The sequence below is a fragment of the Typha latifolia genome, chromosome 9, assembly GCF_019914945.1.
Source record: "Typha latifolia isolate L0001 chromosome 9, TyphaL0001v2, whole genome shotgun sequence".
NCBI lineage: Eukaryota > Viridiplantae > Streptophyta > Magnoliopsida > Poales > Typhaceae > Typha > Typha latifolia.
The window spans coordinates 4,810,638-4,829,336 of record NC_133094.1 but is presented as its reverse complement, the minus strand read 5'-3'; the positions used below and the strand labels follow the sequence as shown (position 1 = coordinate 4,829,336).

Below are 18,699 nucleotides of genomic sequence, written 5' to 3'. Positions count from 1 at the left end.
CTATTAATATACTGTAAAGTTTATAGTTCCTTTAAAAGCCAACCAAATCACCATTCTAACTCTGCGAGATGTCTAGTGAAACTCTTTTTTAATTGAAGTGCTCATATCATAGAGGAAGTAGAAATCAAAATTTTAATTCGAGGTAAAATTATGAGAGTAATGAATTGTTTAGATAAATAGGGTTCTTGAAGATTTTTTTTTTTTTTATGTCCAATAAGGGTAGAGAATTGTTTACTCTTGACAAATGTTATATTCATTTACAATCTATCTTGTTAGATATTTTTTAACTACACATTTAATTAGATAGTAATCTATATCTCGAAAGTTGAATACTCGTTAATAACATACTTATTATAGTTAGATAAATTATCTTATAAATTGATTAGAGAAACTTGTGAACCTTCAAAGGATGTGTTTGTAAGTTTTTATATGCAAGGATGTGATTAGTTTTGGGTTATAAGAGCTGTTGTTAATTGGCTCGTTTAGAAATCAAAGTGATTAATTGATAGAAAGATAATTAGTGTTAATCATCATAGAGAGGATAAAAGTAGAATTTAGCATTAAAGAAAGGAAGGGAAGCGGAAAGTGAGATAAAAAGAAGTTCGTCGACAGCAGGATTCGAACCTGCGCAGGCGCAGCCCAACAGATTTCGAGTCTGTCTCCTTAACCACTCGGACATATCGACAAATTAACCTACAATATTAATATTTATTAAAAATATATGGATATATTTAGTCCATGATGATTAGTTTACCTCTTTGTACTTCAAATTTATGCACTTAGCCCCTATGTGATGTAGACCAAATTACAATTGTAAGAGGTGTCTCTATACTTTCATTAGCGCCGATATTTTCCACTATGAATGAATAACAAAATGACCAAGGTATTAAACTATACTTTTGTGAGGATAATTAAGTATTTTTACATCTTAAGTAATGGTTGACTAATAGTTACGACTTGGTTTGCACCATCAGGATGTGAGTTAAAATGGAGCTGAACTATATGAGGGTACGGTAAATTGTAATTTCCCCATTAAATTTTCTCTACTGAATTGCTACAAAGATAGTTATCGATGCTTTAGAGAGATGTAGCAAGGACTAAAAGAAAACTTGATCCTATACGGGACCATAGTTTTAGTTGTTAGAATCGAATCGGACATTAACTCTGCCAGAGTTTGGGTCCCTAAAAAAATATTATATATATAGATACTTTTATGATTATTTTCAAGTTAAGTTATTTATTATAAAAAGATAAAAATACTATTACTAAGAGAAATACTTAAAAAATAAGGATATTTTTCTTTTTATATTTAAATTCTTCAAATCTTAATGAGCTTATTCTGAATAATATTCACACAAAAAATTAAAGATTTTAAAAGGTCTACATGTAAAAAATTTGTATTTTGAGAGATATATATGTAAATATGAATTTTAGATAAATGACATACAAGCTAATAAGTGACGTTTCAAGGGTATATGTGCAAAAAAACTAATTTAAAAACAACATATCATTAAGGATAATTATGTAATTTTGCAAAAATAATTTACTTGGCCGGTTCACCAAAAATTAGCCGAGTTGCATTGTTCAACCATCAGGTAGTTAGTTTTTATTGGATCGATTGCTTATTCGGTCTAATAACAAAATCGAACCGTCTTAATAGTCGATTCACCGATTCACCCGTCCAACCATCCACTTCAGTCTAGTTTTGATAACTATGTCTATAGTTATCAGAACCAGATCGGACATTGACCCAGTCAGGGATTGGGTCACTGGGTTATTGGTTAAACCAATGGTTCATTCGGTCGGATTGTTGGTTTGTTAAAATATTTAAATAATATATAAATAGATCTAAATAATTATTAATAAAAGTACTATAATTGTATGTATGCCCCCTCAAAATAAATGTTATTTATATAGATACCTTCATAGTTATTTTCAAGTTAAGTTATTTAATATAAAAAGATGAAAATATCATTAAGAGAAATACTTGAGAACGAAGAATAAGGATATTTTTATCTTTTTATATCTCAATTGTTCAAATTTTAATGATAGTTTATTTTGAGTAGTATTCACGCAAAAATAAGAAAAAATGTATACATGTAAAAAATTTATATTTTGAGAGATATATAAGTAAATATGAAATTTTAATAGACATACAAGCAAATAAAGAACTTTTCAAGAGTATATGTGAAAAAAAAACTAATTCAAAATTATGAAATTCTAGGAGTAAAATACCATTAGTATATAAAATAGAATAATTAAATATTAAGGATAATTATGTAATTTTGCAAAAATAGTTAATCTAGCCGGTTCGCTAAAAACTAGCTAGGTTGCACGGTTTATAGGTTCAACTACCGGGCTAGTCAAATTTTATCTGGCCGATTGCTTATCTGGTCTAATAACAAAAACCAACAGATTTGCTGGTCGTTGCACCTATTCACCGGTCCTTGGTCCAGTTCGATTTTGATAACTATGCCCATGCCAAAATTTAACCCCATAATAATTAGAGGGAATGCCATTGGCTATTAGATAGGCTGTTTTCCTTGATTCAAACTGACACTCTTGGTATTGTAAAATTCTTAGTGATTTGAACAATTCTTTGATGCTAATTCCTAGTTGAAAACTTTTAAGCTAAAACATGAGCTGAGGATTCTACTTAACTTTGCAAGCCATGAGAAATGAGAATAATTTTACTGTTCGTTGCAGTTACTGCTATTGTTGTAGTAATTATTGTCCATCTCTACCATTTAAAATCTGACTAATCCTTATCTATTGTTACTCATAAACATAATTATATACAAAGAAAGGAAGAATAAAATTTTGTTTAAAACTCATAAAAGAGGCCCCAAAGTTTTTATATCAGTATAACATGAATCTTATATATCAGTGGAAAGATTTCAAACACAATACATAAGCTTATTTCTCAACAGATCACATGCACAAACTGGTACTGTATCTCAATTCCTATTTTGTTTCACCCTTGCTTGATTCAGTTTCAGCTCCATCTTCTCCAGAAGCTGCTTCAGCTTTTTTTGCAGGAGTAGCAGGTGCTTGTGATGAGGCAATTGGAGCTGGTGATGTACCAGGAGATGGCATTGCTGAGCCTGGAGAAAATGCAGCAGCATTGAATTGGCCATTTTGTGGTGCTGATGGATCCATCACAGCCTTGAATGCTTCTCGAATCGCCTTCCTCTGAAATAATTTTCGTAAATCTCAGTCATAAGGATACACCAGTGAAACATAAAATTGTAGATCATCGCTTTGTAATAATGGAGAAACTTAGTTGCGCATTCTGAAAAGATTTAAGTGATCACGAGGATAAATTTAGTAGATAAAAAGTTAAAATAATGGATGAGGAACTGAAGAAATGAATCAGTTTTGTCAGAGATAAAATAATGGAAGTAGTAAATTCATATCCACATGAATACCAAAACTATAGGATTACAGCAGATTGTAGATTCAACCAGAAGATGAAAACCGAATCGATAATATAGGAATTGGTATATGTAACAGTAGGGGCATGGATTAGTGGAAGTGCGCACATAATCATGTAGGAGAATTATAAAAAAAGAAGAAGCAAAACAACTATGAAATTGCAGGACTTGACCTCCATTTGTCCTTATGGAAATGAGAAACAACTAGCAAATGCATAAAAAGAGAGCAACTAATATATAACATAGTGTTCAGATGAAAGAAAAACTTTAAGAGCATTATCAAATAGCAACATAACTAAAAGAAACTATAACAAATAAGAGTTAATATCAATGCTCAAATACTCTGAGACAAACTCCATATATTTATCCAGGATGTCACCTAGCTTTCACCATTCTGCTCACCTTAAATTGTGTCACCGCCTGCACATCAGCTATATATCATCAGGAAGCTCATCGCAGAAGACAGATAGAAGCCCACTTAATTAATGGAAGAGACCTTACCACTGAAAATATTGCTGACATCGCAATTCCAACTCCAATCCACAAAAGAGGTGATCCCCTGCATAATTTTTTAATATGGAAAATTAAAAGAAGAAAGCAATGCAGTTACAATCTAGTACTAATGGTAATAAATTTGCTAATCTTGTATCAAACATACACATAGGAAGTTGTGAGTTGCACTGGGAAATGAAGAGTCTGCCAAACTGTAGATGCTTCAGTATCAGTCGAAGCTGGAAGGATTGCGGAATTCGGTGTCTCCAAGTTCTCTTGAACTATTGAAAGTTTAATCACACACACACACACACAAAAAAACGAATCAGTTGTCAACTGGTAAGATAACATTATATATGCAATATGTTACATGATAGTATCTACTCGATGTAATTAAAATGAATAGAGAATCAAATTTCCAGCTAAAATCTTCCTCTCCAGTAAGGTTAATTTCAACTATCCGAATCCCTTGAAGACAGAAGACAGAGAAGCAAACCAGAATTCCTCATTCTGCAACCTAATATTAACACACTTGTTTTCGCTGTCTTGTGTTTTCTTTTTCGTATACCTATAATCTCCAATTTATTTTGTGAAGCTCCCATTCTGATCAGTGAGACAATTTTTTTAAAATCTCATTGCTCCAATGTTGGAAAAATAACCACTAATTGATTGAAAACTCTACCCTTTTCTTGTTGAGCTCAAATTGAAATTAAAGGGTCTTCTAGAAAAATTGAGGTGCAATTATTGCAATTTGTCATTTCAAGTTTATATCAAGAACTCAGATGAATCTAAGATAAGAAACTATAAGAAAAAGAAGGAAATGACTGAGATTGTCATTCCAAACCTCACCTTTATCCCCGTTACTAGGAGCTGAGGCAAAGCATCCAACTCTTCTCGCCCCTACGGCTCTTATCGCATTCCTTGATGCAGGAAAAGCCGAACCTAACAATGCTGCCTGCCGATTTCGGTAGACGATGGAGCTCGGGGAACCTAGAAGCAATGGGAATTTGGGGGCAATTACAGCAATCCCCTCCATTTCTTCTCCTAGAGTGGCAGAGCGAGTTTAGAGAGAGAGAGAGAGAGAGACAGAGGAGTTCAAATGGTGGATGGCTTTAGAAAGAAGAGAGGGAGGGGCAAAATGGGGATTGGAAAGTTTGAGTGTTTCCTTCCCGAAATGCTCCTGTTCTCGTTTATTTCGCGCGCTGGGCGTACGGGGTATACTAGCGGGAAATTATTCGTAGGGAGAGGTGGTTTAGTTATGGCCGTTATCTTCCTAAAATGCCCCTGCCACGTTTGTTCCGTGTGATAGATCGAGATGTACTGCCACGAATCGCGAGGCAAGTACATGATCCGCTTCTTATTGGAATACTAGGAAGATTAATGTTCTCTAATTTTGGAAAACATTCATGGAAACATAATAATACAGCATACAGGATTATTTTAAATCAATAGTCAAGCATAACTAGGGTTCCAAAACAAATAGGGTTTGAGTTGTGATTTGAGCTGAATACAAGATCGGGTCGAGTTAAGGGTCTTCAACCTGATTTAGTCTAGTGTCGTCCGAGTAAGGGGTTGGTGGGTACTTGGATTTTAAATGATAAGCTAGTTCAATAGGTTAAGACTAGCCAAACACAAAGTGGACGAAGGTCAAAAATTGGTCGGCTTCGGGCTCACGGGCTTTTTGAGTAAATGCTTTGAAAAAAAAAAAACTAACATCTTCTAATCCGAGGACCTCCTTTTTTCCAAGTAGAAATATAAAATTTTCTACACACTTAAAATCATAAATCTACAAATAAAAATAAGAATGGAGAAAATAATCTCATAATAAGACAACAAAAGATATAACAACTAAGGTATGAAATCAAAATACCAAGTCTTTATAAATAAAAAATTATCAAACTTATAAGAGAAATTTACAAGAGAGGTAGAAGGTTGAATAGAATATCTCCCACATTCTATCTAGCAAAATACTAAGATGACTCATCTTCCCTTCTCTTACTCTTTAAGATGACATAAATGATAGAGGTCCTCATACACTTGAGTCCTCTTAACATGCAATGATTTGCTTAGTCACATAAGGCTAAACATAGCCCCTAAATAATAATGTAAGATATATTCCCAAAATGCCCCCATATATATATATATATATATATATATATATATATATATATATATATATATATATATATATATATATATACAATACTAATATGACCTTGGTACAGACATACCAATTAGCTACATGACAAAATGATAAATAAGTTTAGCACTAATTTTTAATCCCTCCCCCCCTTAGTGCAAACTTGCCAGTAACTAAATCGAATTTTCTTTAAAGTTTTTCAAACTTCATCTTTCAAAGAACTTTAGTTAAGATATACGGTAAGTTATCTTGAGAGAGCTCATTTATAAGCTTAATTTTTTTTTTTTTTGAAACATTTTCTTTTGAATAAAATAGTGCTCCATTTCAATATGTTTCATTCTTATATGAAAAATTAGGTTTGTTGCTAATTTGATTACACTTTGGTTGTTGCAACTAATCTTCACCGGATAGTAAATCTCTTTTTGAACATCACGAATCAAAATCTAAAATCATACATATTTTTGTACCGTAAATGCCAACACTTTATACTCTGCTTCTATGCTAAAGAGTGTCATGATATCTTTTTTTTTTTTACTACATAATAATATACAAGATGTATCTAAACTAAAAACATAATTCGATGTCAACTTCATCTCATCAAGATCATCAACCTAATCGGCATTAGTAAAACCTATATATTCATAACTTATTCAAAGGTATCACAAACATCTTTTAGTGCCTTGGCCTCTCAGATATGATCAAATATATCTCTAACAAACTTTGCCACTTCTAGCGAGCTATGTCTTTATCCCCTTTTCATTTCCTAATGTATTTGGGTGTCACTTTTATAAATAGTCTCTCATAACTCTTAGCCTTAAAGATATGTCTCAATGCATGGCTTCATATTTGATAATTTAAACTTGTGATCCAAAGGTGGCTAGTGTTTCCTATTGAATCCATTATAGAGATAATTCAATAAACACTTTGTGAGCGTCACTTGAAACACTACCTTCTTGCTTTCTATTAATGCAGAATTTTTAACTTATTACAAATACCCTTATAACGAGAGAAAATCAACATCCACTAACTAAAAGCATCATTTTTTAAGTATAGAAACTTAATGTTTTCTACACAACCACAAAAAGAAGCAAGAATAGAAAATATGATAACCTAGCAACAAAATACCTAGATATTCCTAGTATATGTAAAAATAACAGCCAATGCATAATTCCAAAATATCAAGTCTTTATAAATGAAAAATATCAATACAAAACAATCTCATAATAAATATAGGAGGTAGAAAAAAATGTCACATACTTTTTATCTACCAAAACTCTACGATGAATCTTCTTCTATATTCTTGCTTTTTAAGATGATACGAATAAAGAAGATAATCTAGCACACAGAGATCCTCTTGTCATATAATGAAGACCCCTGAATAACAGAACAAGAGCTATTCTTAAAATGCCTTTAATATGTATATATAAACCACCAAGATGAGCTAACTGAAATCGTATTACAAAATGATAAGCCAGTTCACTATTAATTTTTAATACTTTTCTTTAGTGCAAATTTGTGAGTAATCAAACAAAGTTTTCTTACTTGACTTTTAAAAGAGCTTTAGTAAAGATAGTTGCAAGTTGTCTTAAGGGCACATATCTATAAGCTTGATTTCTTCTCAAAATATTTCCTATTATGCTCTATTTCAATGTGCTTTGTTCTTGTATAAAAAATTAGACTTGTTGCCAATTTGATTACACTTTATTTGTCACAACTAACTTTTACTGGATAGTCAATCTCTTTTTAAATATCACCAATCAAAATCTATAACAATGCATATTCTTATGCCATAGGGGTTGTTGTGTTATACTTCGCCTTTGTGCTAAAGAGCATCAAGGTATCTTATTTTTTTGCTACATCACAATACACAAGACGAACCCAAGCAAAAAATGTAACCTAATGTCGACTTCCTCTTATCAAAATCATCGACTCAATCTGCATTAGTGAAAGTCTATAAATTCACAACTTAATTATTTAGAAGTATTCCAAACATCCTTTGGTGTCTTAGCCTTTCGAATATGATCAAACGTATCACTATAAATAATTTTCTTTACAAACATAACTTTGTCACTTCTAGCAAGCTATCTTTATCTTTTCTCTTTATTTTCCTATTTATCTTCTAACATTTAGTTAAGCATTTTCATCCAAATAAACGATCTCCCATGACGTTTGGTCCTGGAGGTATACTTCTATGCATGACTTTCATATTGGATAATTTGAATTTGCAAGCATTTTCATCCAAAGATGATTGGAGCTCCTATTAAATCCATAATAGAGACAATTCAACAAACATCTTGTGAGCACAACTTGAAACAGCTCCCTCTTGCTTTCTAAGCATGTAAGATTTCTAACTCACTACAAAAACTATTATTACTCTGATATTATATAAAGAGAAAACTGACATCCTTTAATTTGAGATTTTTTTTCCAAGTGTAGAAACACAAAATTTTCTACACACCCAAAATTGTACAACCACAAATAGAATCAAGAATAAAGAAGATAAACTCAAAACAAATAGCTCAAATTTTCTTAGTATATATAGATCATAATATTTATCCCAAGAAATAATAATCAATGAGTAAACCCAAAATATTAAGTCTTCATAAATAAAAAATACCAAACTTATAACAAGCTCATAAGACAAATTTACAAGACAAGACACTTAGGATCTTCATCAGTTGGCAACAATTAAAAAATTCTAACTGTCTTACTAGATGAAACTTTTGTATTTTGATTTAGCGCGCATCCAATAATAAAAAAAAACTTCATTATGAAGCTAACGCTTGCCAAAGAGAAAACAATATAAATCTATAAAAATAAAAATAGAAAAAGATATTTCACAAAGAAAACAAGAAAGAGGCACCAGGTAATTAATTATTTCTAGAACATATAAATAATTTAAAGAAGACATGATATCAAAGAATAAATATGTACAATTTTCAAATGCTTGTATAGCGCTTCTTAGATACTTAGGATATTTTTGTGATCATTTTTTAGGTAATAAAATTTCCTTCTTACAAAAAAGAAGAAGACTAAATTAAGTAGAAATATAGATAGTAGAGAAAGTGATGGGATGTTTAGTTTCATTTATTTTAAGATACAATATTTATGGTGTTAAATAAAAAAACCAATACAAACAAAAGTCTTACATCTTATCTTTTTTTCTTTCTTTCCATTAAAAGATGAGAGAATTTGTTTTGATATTTACTTAATTAAAGTGGATGTCAAGATATAGTAAAGTGGACGTAGAGATATGGCGTAAGAGCCTAACTTAGCATTTAGAAATGACATTTTATTATAAATTTGGAGGTGAAGATAGACACTTGGAAATGATATTTCATTTGATGTTGCACTTTATATATATGTGTGTGTGTGTAATTTTTTTAAATACTTAAAGCCAAATGACCTTTTACATTCGTTTAAAATGATATGAAGAATATTAAGATAATTTGAGGTCATCATTTTAGCCCAGTAGACAAGTCTTACTAGTCCATGATAGAAGTCATGAGTTCGATTCTCCTACAAATATAGAGATTAATATTTAGTAAATTTTATATTAAAATAATATATACATGTAATTTAAGTTAGTTGTCGCCAATTTATTGGGATGATTAGCTCAGATGTCTAAGATACATATTGGGCAGGCTAACCCTTTTATTTAGCTTATATGCTCTCAAAAAAGAAGGAAAAAAATATAGAGTTAATTTTGATAAATTTTTAATAGAAAATATGTAAATTTAACACCCTTATAAGTGATGCAAAGTATATCCGAACTATATTTCACATAGATATCTAAATGCCAGTGGTTTTCCCTCCTTGCTCCTCTCTTTGCAACTTTGGCTAGGAAGCAAGAGAGACCTTTCTTCCTTTATGGAAAGCTTTTTCGCTCTCTTCTTCCTTCCTCCTTTCTTCTGTTTCTTTCTTCCCTTTTCTCTTCCTCTTTTCTCCTTGTTCTAAGCCTCTGCACCCCTGCTGCTAAGGTTGCCATCACTCCCTATCATTGTTCTCTCTCCCTTCACCAATATTTGTTGATCACCACTAGCTTCTGCACTTTCGCCATCATCGACCTCTTGTCATCGTATCCACCTCCCCTCATCCTTCTAAGCCTACCTCCACCTCCCCAACATTAGATCCATTATCGACTCCGACTATCAGATCTGCCTCCTCTCCTTTCCTTCTTTGCTGCCGTAGTTGTCATTGCCGCATTTACCCTCCCGTAGTTTTTCTATATTAGCAACAACCAAGGCAACAATTGGCTTTCCGTTTTCCTTTTTAGTTTTTTTTTTCTTCCTTGCTTCCTCTGTAAGATGTTACATAGGTTGAAGTGCTAAGCTTCAGTATTGGTTTGATCTGTTATGTTCGAGATAGAGCCGGTGAAAGGCTGTTATCCTAGTGTGTCCTTCTCGTGATAATTATATTTTTTGCCCATTGGGCTTAATACGATATGATTTGATACAATATGTTTATTATTGTGATGTTAATATTTTGCCATGTTCTGAAGCTTGTTGAAATCATCTCCATGTTTCTTCTGTGTATCAAGCTTGTAATCTATTGGTAATATTCTACTGGTTCTAATCTTCTAATTAAAATAAATGATATTTTGCCTATAATTTTTTTCTAAAAACAAAAAAGAATAAGACAAATGAGTTTATTTTTAACTTGTTAAAGATAAAACAAATAACATGCAGCCAAATATGACCCAAATCCTTTTTCATATTTTAGATTTCCACTATCCCCAACCAATTTATTCATGAAGTCATAGATGATGACTTTTTAATCAATTCAATTTATCCATTTCATCACGTCAATGTACTTTATTCATGAACCATAGATAAGGGGGAGTGCCGAAAGGTTGACAAGAGAGTTAAATAATTTTTTTTTTTTGAAAAGTTTATATAAGAGTACTCTTAATATTCCTCTATTCATCCAATCTCTAATAGCTTTTCATAATTTCTACTCTCCTCAAAAGTCTTTGATTTCCAATCAAAGTTAACCCTAAATTATTGTCTTCTAAAAAACGTTTTCTTTTCTTGGACTAAGAAATTGGATAGGACCACATATTTTGTACAACCATTTTATGCAATTTATACAAGAGCAAAATAATTATTTGTTAATCTAAATTTTAGATTTAATAATATTTAGTTTGATTTAATTGATAGAATAATATTTTTGAAAGAGTCCAATAATTTCAATATAATTGATATTTTAAAGAGTGCAGTAACAATTATAGTATTTTATAAGTTTCCTGCAAACATCCCAAATTATTATAATAATAGGCCACACTTTAGTTTTGCAATTTAACTTCCTTACTTGTCTATTAGTCAAAAAATTAAGAGTGATTTCACATCAAATGACAAATATATTAGTGAAAGAATTGCCATAAAAATATCCATCTTAACACAAAATATACATCTAAAATTGCATAGTAATGCAAAATATCTAACTCTCAAATATACATAGTATCTTGTAATATCTTAATATTTATGTTCTAATGAAAAATATTTGGTCAAATCATTAAAAAAGAAACTAAGAAATCATCACAATTAGATGTTACCAGAATTAAAATTGATGACAAAGAAGAGAAAAATGAAACTACCTAACTATTGTAAGATTTTTAGGTCAGTTGATTATGATATTACCAGACCTAATTCATATATCTATCTAATTTCCACACATCACTACCACTTTGACCCCTTGCTCCATCTCCAATCTTTCTATTACTTTATTCCCATAATTCCTCCCATAACTCCCTCCACCTTTTCCATCTCCAATGAGGCAATGACCAACTACACCACCACTCCTTTCTCTCTTTCTCTCTTTCTCTCTTCCCCCTTTCCTCACCTCCTGTGATTTAGCAACACCATCTCCAACCTCCCAACCCAAATCAAAACAGAGGGGAAAAAGAAAGAAAAGAAATGAATGGGTACTTCAGGATCAGAGTAAGCAGCAACAAGACAGACATGGAAAGATCCCTCTCTCCTTGCTCTTCCCCACCTCATCCCCTAAAGAACCCAAATCTAGTAGCAAAGGACGAGCACAAGAAGGAAAGCAAACTTAGCAGGACCTCCTCCTCTGCTTCCCAGAGGTTCAGGGACAGGGAAAATAGCCATGCAATGGTGAGGCGAGCATTCTCCATGAGGAAGCCATCCTCTGTTACAGAGGGGTATTGGAGGATTCATGATAGTGAAGAGCACTGGGAGGAGCAGGAGAAGCAGCAGATGAAGTCCTCAGGGAGGAAGAAGGGCAGAATCCTGAGGGCATGCAAAAAGATATTTGGGTTTTAGATCAAGTTGGAGACAAGTGCATGCTATCCTCAATCTTTTATGGGGTTCTCTTCTTCATGTTTAAAATTGTATATCATGTTGTTATTTAATGTCTTTCTAAGAAGTATATATATCAATGAGTTACTTGTTGTTCTAGCACACAGCTGTGCATATGAAATAGTTCATGCATAGAAACATATTGCACACACATAAAGTACAATCCTTCATCTTTTATGGCCATTTTATTTGCTCCCCTATGTTGTAGTTCATGTCTTTAACTTTCCATACTTAATGATGCTCTACTTTTGTCTTTCTAAGAAGTATATAAATATGAGTTCCTTGTTCTGGCACTTTTGTTAGTGGATATCAAGTAATTCACACATACAAACATATTGGCACTATTAATTCCTTTTCTAGTCCTTCCTTTTAATTCTTAAACTTAGGGTTCTTGGATTGTAGGGTTGACTTGTGGTACATAAGCGGCCCAAGGTGTGATGTTATCAATTTTTTTTCTCAATGGTTGTCATAATTTGCCTTGAATTCGAATCAATAAAAGCTAAGAAATAAAAATGCAATTGTTCAACTGAGAATTATGTATAAAAAACTCATAAAAAATACAAGTATTTAATAAGTATAAATTATATAATAAAACAGTAAACTCACAAAAACACAAAGTAACTGTGAATCATGTTCAATAATTGTGAACTATCAAATAAATAACTTTAAAAATTGTCAACTAGAAGTGTACAAACTATGAAATCTATAAACTAATTACCAATTAAAATAGTAAAAAAAATTGAATTATCTAAATGTGTTTTATTGTCTAAAAAATAATTATCTTAAATTAATAGAAGTTATTGACTGAGAGAGAGAGAGTAGCTTTATAAATCACTTTCTGCAATTCTACTTGGCAACTTGTTTGATAAAAACTATAGTACTTTGTTAAATAAAAACTACAGTACTTTGTTTGATAAAAACTAATATATTATATATACAACCCTATATACTTATTAGGGAAAATTTTACTTCATCTACTCTTTGGTTTTAATTTTTATTTTTTTGCCTTGTTTTCTTTCTCAACTCTACTTTTTATCATTCTGTCTAAATTGACCCCTATTTTTTATATTTACTATCTACTAAACACACTACAGTTAATTTTCAAAATTACTAGTATACCTGATATCCACATCTACAACACAGAACCCATTCACACAACTAAAAAATCTCCCTAAAAATCTTCCTTTACCCTAACAAGAGAGAGAAAAAAAAGAGTGAGCCATAAAAAAATAGCCCATGGGCAATTTTGATATTTTAAAAATTATGTTATAAAAAAATTATATATATATATATTAAAAAAAGTTAACTTTGAGGGCTAATTTTAAAGATTTATAATAAAAAATAAGACTTTTGCATTAAAAACTCGAGATATATTTTAGGTTGCACTTCTTTTTCCGATTTTATGTTTCCGTTGCAAATTCTCTATATTTCACTGTTTTATAAAAAATTTGCCATCACCTTACTTTTTAAAAGTTTCTAACAACTTTTTGTTTATTTAATAAACTATGTTTACAGAGAAATAATAAAACATGTTTTTCATTGAGTATTGTGAACAGAAATTTATTTTTATTAGGTGAGAGTAGGTGTGACATAATAGGTGCGACCATTTTTCGTCCTCATTCTCGTATTTCTCTATCATTTAAAGAAAAACTACAGTGCAATCAATTTTTTTAACTAAAAGCACTACAAAAATTGCAGCGCAATTTTTAAAGTCCTTATTCATCTCTCTAATGCGATAACTTTAATTCACTATTTTGCTCATATAATTTTTATATGAAATTTGATCAATGTCATTTATATAGGTTGGAAAGCTTATTCAATCTTCAAATTTATCTCTAATTAGTATTCTCATCTCTAATAAGTTGGTAGACCGACGTAATTCTTTTTCTTTTTGAGTTATAATGTTTAAATAAATTTTAAGCCACTGAGAATATTAAATTTAAAAATACTCAAAGATGAAGTTGTAGATAACTGAATAAACTTTCCAATGCAAATAAAATAACGTCGATCATAGTTCATATAAAAAATATATGAATAAAATAGAATTATTGACTCTTTGGGTATATCAACGTAATTTTAAAATAACACTATTTTGCTCATATCTTTCTCATATGCACTCCAACCAACGTTAGTTTATATATATTGGAAAGTTTATTCAGTCCTCTACGATTTCACCATAATGAGTATCATCAAATTTGATCATTTCGGTGGCTTAAAATTTTATTTAAATATTATAACTAAAAAAAAAAAAGTATTACGTTGGTCTAGCAACTTATATTGGTCTACCAACATAACTTTTTGGTTGATCGACGCAATTTTATTTTTTTTAAAAGTTATTATGTTTAAAAGAAGTCTACGCCTCCAAAATTATCAAACTTAAAGATACTCATTAGACATAAAGTTGTAGAGATCCGAATAAGCTTTCAACGCATATAAAATATCATCAATTAGAGCTCATATAAAAAGATATATGAGCAAAAGATCGAGCTTGAAGATACTAATTAGAGATGAATTTGTAAAGGATTGAATAAACTTTTCATTGCATATAAAATATCATCCATTGGAGTTCATATAACAATATTTTGCTCATATCTTTCTCATATGAATTCTGGTCGACATTATTTTATATGTGTTAGAAAACTTATTCAATATGCTAAAATTTCATCTCTAATGAGTATCTTCAAATTTGATCATTTTGATGGCTGAAAATTTACTTATATATTATAATTAAAAAAAAAGAATTTTGTTAGTCTTATATGTGTTAGAAAACTTATTCAATATGCTAAAATTTTACTTCTAATGAGTATCTTCAAATTCAATCATTTTGATGGCTGAAAATTTACTTATATATTATAATTAAAAAAAAGAATTTTGTTAGTCTACCAACATAACTTGTTGGTAAATCGACGTAATTTTTTTATTAAAATAATCAGAAATTTTAAGCCTCTGAAATGATCAAATGTCAAAATACCCATTAGAGATGAAATTGTAAAGGACTGAATAATGTTTCAAATACATATAAAATAATATCGATCGGAGTTCATATGAGAAAGATATGAGCAAAATATTAACACTATTTTTCTCATATCTTTCATAGGAATTTCAATCGACATTATCTTATGTGTTAGAAATCTTATTTAATCCTTTACAATTTCATCTCTAATGAGTATCTTCAAATTTGATCATTTTGATAGCTTAAAATTTATTTAAACATTATAATATTTAAAAAAATTATGTCGGTCTACCAACTTATCTTAGTCTACTATTAGAGATGAGAAAGATATCTAAATTGAGGATAATGATCATGTGAGAAGTGTTTTTTCCACTTCCTACTAAAGGTTGTGGGCCAATGACCTAGGTAATCTAGAAAAATCATCTAATTGGCCTCTTTCCTCAAATTTCTCAAGCTAATATTAATTATATTATTCAACGGATCTCTAGTGACAAAATCAAGAGAGCTCTCTGGACATGACTACTAATAAGGCACTAGAGCCGGATGGCTTTCAAGTTGAGAATTACCATTTTTATTGGGATATCATTATTATGTATTTTTTTCAACATACCTTTCTTCCTAGGCAATAAGGTCTTACTTACATAAATTTTGTTCCAAAAAATGATAACCTGATATATATTAAAGACTTTCGGCAATTGCTCTGTGTAATGTTTGTTATAACTAGAATTATTACTAAGATTTTTGCCAACTGCTTGAAACTTGTTCTTTCTTAGTTTATTAGCAAAGAACGACATTTGTAGTTGGTAAAAATATTAGTGATAAACTGACCTATTTTATTGCTAAAGCAAGGAAAAATCACCCAATGTTGATTATCAAAATTAATATGAAAAAAGCATATGACAGACTTAGTTGGAAAGCTATTATTCTTACCCTTAATACTATGAGTTTCTTTAGAAAGTACTATGACCGGGTTAAAGCTTATATTGAATCTCCTAAATTCACTTTTCTGATTAATGAGACCATTTACTAAGTAGGTCCACCCTCATTGTGGCATTCGCCAAGGTGATCCTTTGTTCTCTTATTTATTTATCTTATGCTCCCAAATCTTTTCCTCTCTCCTTAATGAGCAAAATGCCCTAAGGAATTTGAGAAGATTCTCTATGGTAACGACCAACCTTAGCTTAATCACTTACTTTTTACGGATGGTATTTTGATAGTTGTTGAAGCCAATTAAACTTTGACTAAGGCTATTAAGCTCGTGCTTGATAAGTATTGCATAACCAAAGAGTGAATTATAAATCTAGTATCTACGTTGGTGCTACTATCTCCCTCTCCATTAAGGATAATATGGTGAGCATTCCTTAGTAGTGGGAAATTTTATTTTGTGTATTTAGGAGCCCAAATTTCTCATAATTGAATCTTTGTTACCAACTAAAAAAGATCTTATTAATAGGGTGGTCAGTAAGCTAGGAGGTTGAAAGTGGGATACTTTATCCTTCTCAAGTAGGTAAATCTCGAACAATTCCGTCATAACCTCTATTCCTAATTATTGGCTTGCTTCTATCTGAGTTTCTAATTTCACTTTAGATCAAGTGACTAAACTTGCGAGAATGTTTCTTTGGGATAAGGGCAAAGATTAAAAAAAAGGTCTACCCCATGTGAATTAGTTTAAAGTCACTAGACCAAAAGTCGAGGATGGTTTTGCTATTAGGAACTGGTTGGCCAAAACTGCGCTTTTTGGAAAGAATGTGTTTAAATTTCTAAATAAGAACTCTATATTTTGAGTGACTATCATGAAATGTAAATATGGAAAGTTAGACTGTTGACCCACTAAGCCTAAAAAAGGTGCCTCTTAGACAGAGAGCTTTGTGGACCGCAACTAGCAACATGAAAGAAGGTATTAAATATTTGTTGAGTGATGCTCTACTATTAACATCCTAAGAGATCCACAAGTTAATATTGAGTCTTTGGCCTGGAAACTTTTTTATGTGGATAAAAATTATTTAAATTATTTAAATTGCTCATTAACAATGCTATCCAAACCCTTAGGATCAGGTCTAGTGAGGATAAATGGATATGGTGGCTTGACCTGAAAAGAAGGGCTACAGTTAAATCCATCTATGCTTAACTAAGACCCAAGTCGGAACCAAGGGGGCTTGAATGGAAAAGACTCTAGATATAAAAAGTTAATCCAAGAGCCAAACCCTCCTTTGGAAAGTTTTGTGTGGAAGAGTCCATACCAAGGTTCTCCATAGTCTACACATTAGGCCAACATATTCTTGTCCAATGTGTGGCCTATAGAAAAAGACGGGACTCATTTATTCTATACTTATAGATATGCTATTGAGGTATGGGAGATCATTATTCATTACCTTAGTATTATCTTTATCTTGGATGTTAACTGAAATTATGATTAGAGTTACCTTGGAGGAGATCAATAAAAATTCTTGACTACTGTTGCAACCACCACCGAAGGCCAAAAGTAAAGTCTACTTCCAAAAAAGCCAAAGCAAACCTAAACACAATACATAGAAGGCTATGCAAATGGTTGTTGAATACTATAACCAAAAAACCAATGCTTTGATCACTACAACAACTCACAAGTCCCTTCACTAGGAGGCCCCAACTTCGGGCTTTGTCAAACTTAATTTTAATGAATCATGGGATCCACTAAACAAGTATGGAGGCTTTGGGGTGGGTGGTTGCCTAGAATAACCAAGCTAATTTGAGATGTCATTACTAGCCTAAGTTCAGTGGACTTTACTGTAGAAGCAGAGGCCCTTACTCCATTACAGGCCATCACTACAATTGTAGAACACCTTTTTTAAAGAGTCACACTAAAAGGCAACTCTACTATTGTTGCAACTACTATTATCAACACGTAAGACCCCTTTGGTTTATCCATGGCATTATCTACCAGTGTAAAATGCTAATTCCTATTTTTTGTTCTTTTTCTATTATTCATGTTGGTCGGATTTGTAATAGGGCAGTCGATTGGGTTGCCCGTTTTGGTAGGCAACATTCTTTTGTTACTTTAGGAGCCGAGCACCTTTCGTTTCCCTTTGAACTTGACTGCATTCTTGCTTTTGGTGCTTTAGGGAGTTCCCTATCAGCGTGATAATTAATATATACCAAGCTTAACAACTCTTCTTTAAATAAATAAAAAACTTCTTGGTATACTGACATAAATTTTTATAAGTTATAATTTTAATTAAATTTTAAGCTTTTGAAATGATCGAATTTGAAGATACTCATTTGTAATGAAGTTGTAAAGGAGTAAATAAGTTTTTTTATGCATATAAAATATTATTGGTCATAGTTAATATAAAAAGGATACAACAAAAGGAGTAAATAAAAGAT

At 31.3% G+C, this 18,699-nt stretch overlaps 1 protein-coding gene and 1 non-coding gene across 2 annotated transcripts; both read right to left on the bottom strand.

The window, feature by feature from the left end:
- Nucleotides 1-603: 603 nt before the first annotated feature.
- Nucleotides 604-685, bottom strand: TRNAS-CGA (transfer RNA serine (anticodon CGA)). The gene has a single exon. It is a non-coding gene; the product is annotated as a tRNA-Ser (tRNA).
- Nucleotides 686-2,808: 2,123 nt separating this feature from the next.
- LOC140795313 (protein TIC 40, chloroplastic-like) lies at nucleotides 2,809-5,050 on the bottom strand. The gene is made up of 5 exons (XM_073147811.1): nucleotides 4,776-5,050; nucleotides 4,093-4,207; nucleotides 3,936-3,993; nucleotides 3,837-3,854; nucleotides 2,809-3,192 (listed from the first exon to the last, which is right to left on the bottom strand). Exons 1-5 carry the CDS (start codon nucleotides 4,960-4,962, stop codon nucleotides 2,965-2,967), a joined length of 606 nt encoding a protein of 201 aa, XP_073003912.1. The 5' UTR covers nucleotides 4,963-5,050; the 3' UTR covers nucleotides 2,809-2,964.
- Nucleotides 5,051-18,699: the final 13,649 nt, after the last annotated feature.

Bases quoted from the DNA above. Each gene is read 5' to 3' on its own strand.
- LOC140795313 (XM_073147811.1), bottom strand. From the start codon at position 4,962: ATGGAGGGGATTGCTGTAATTGCCCCCAAATTCCCATTGCTTCTAGGT. The intron at 4,208-4,775 runs GTGAGGTTTGGA...AACTTTCAATAG, and splicing joins TCCTAGTAACGGGGATAAAG to TTCAAGAGAACTTGGAGACA. The intron at 3,994-4,092 runs GTATGTTTGATA...AAAATTATGCAG, and splicing joins CAACTCACAACTTCCTATGT to GGGATCACCTCTTTTGTGGA.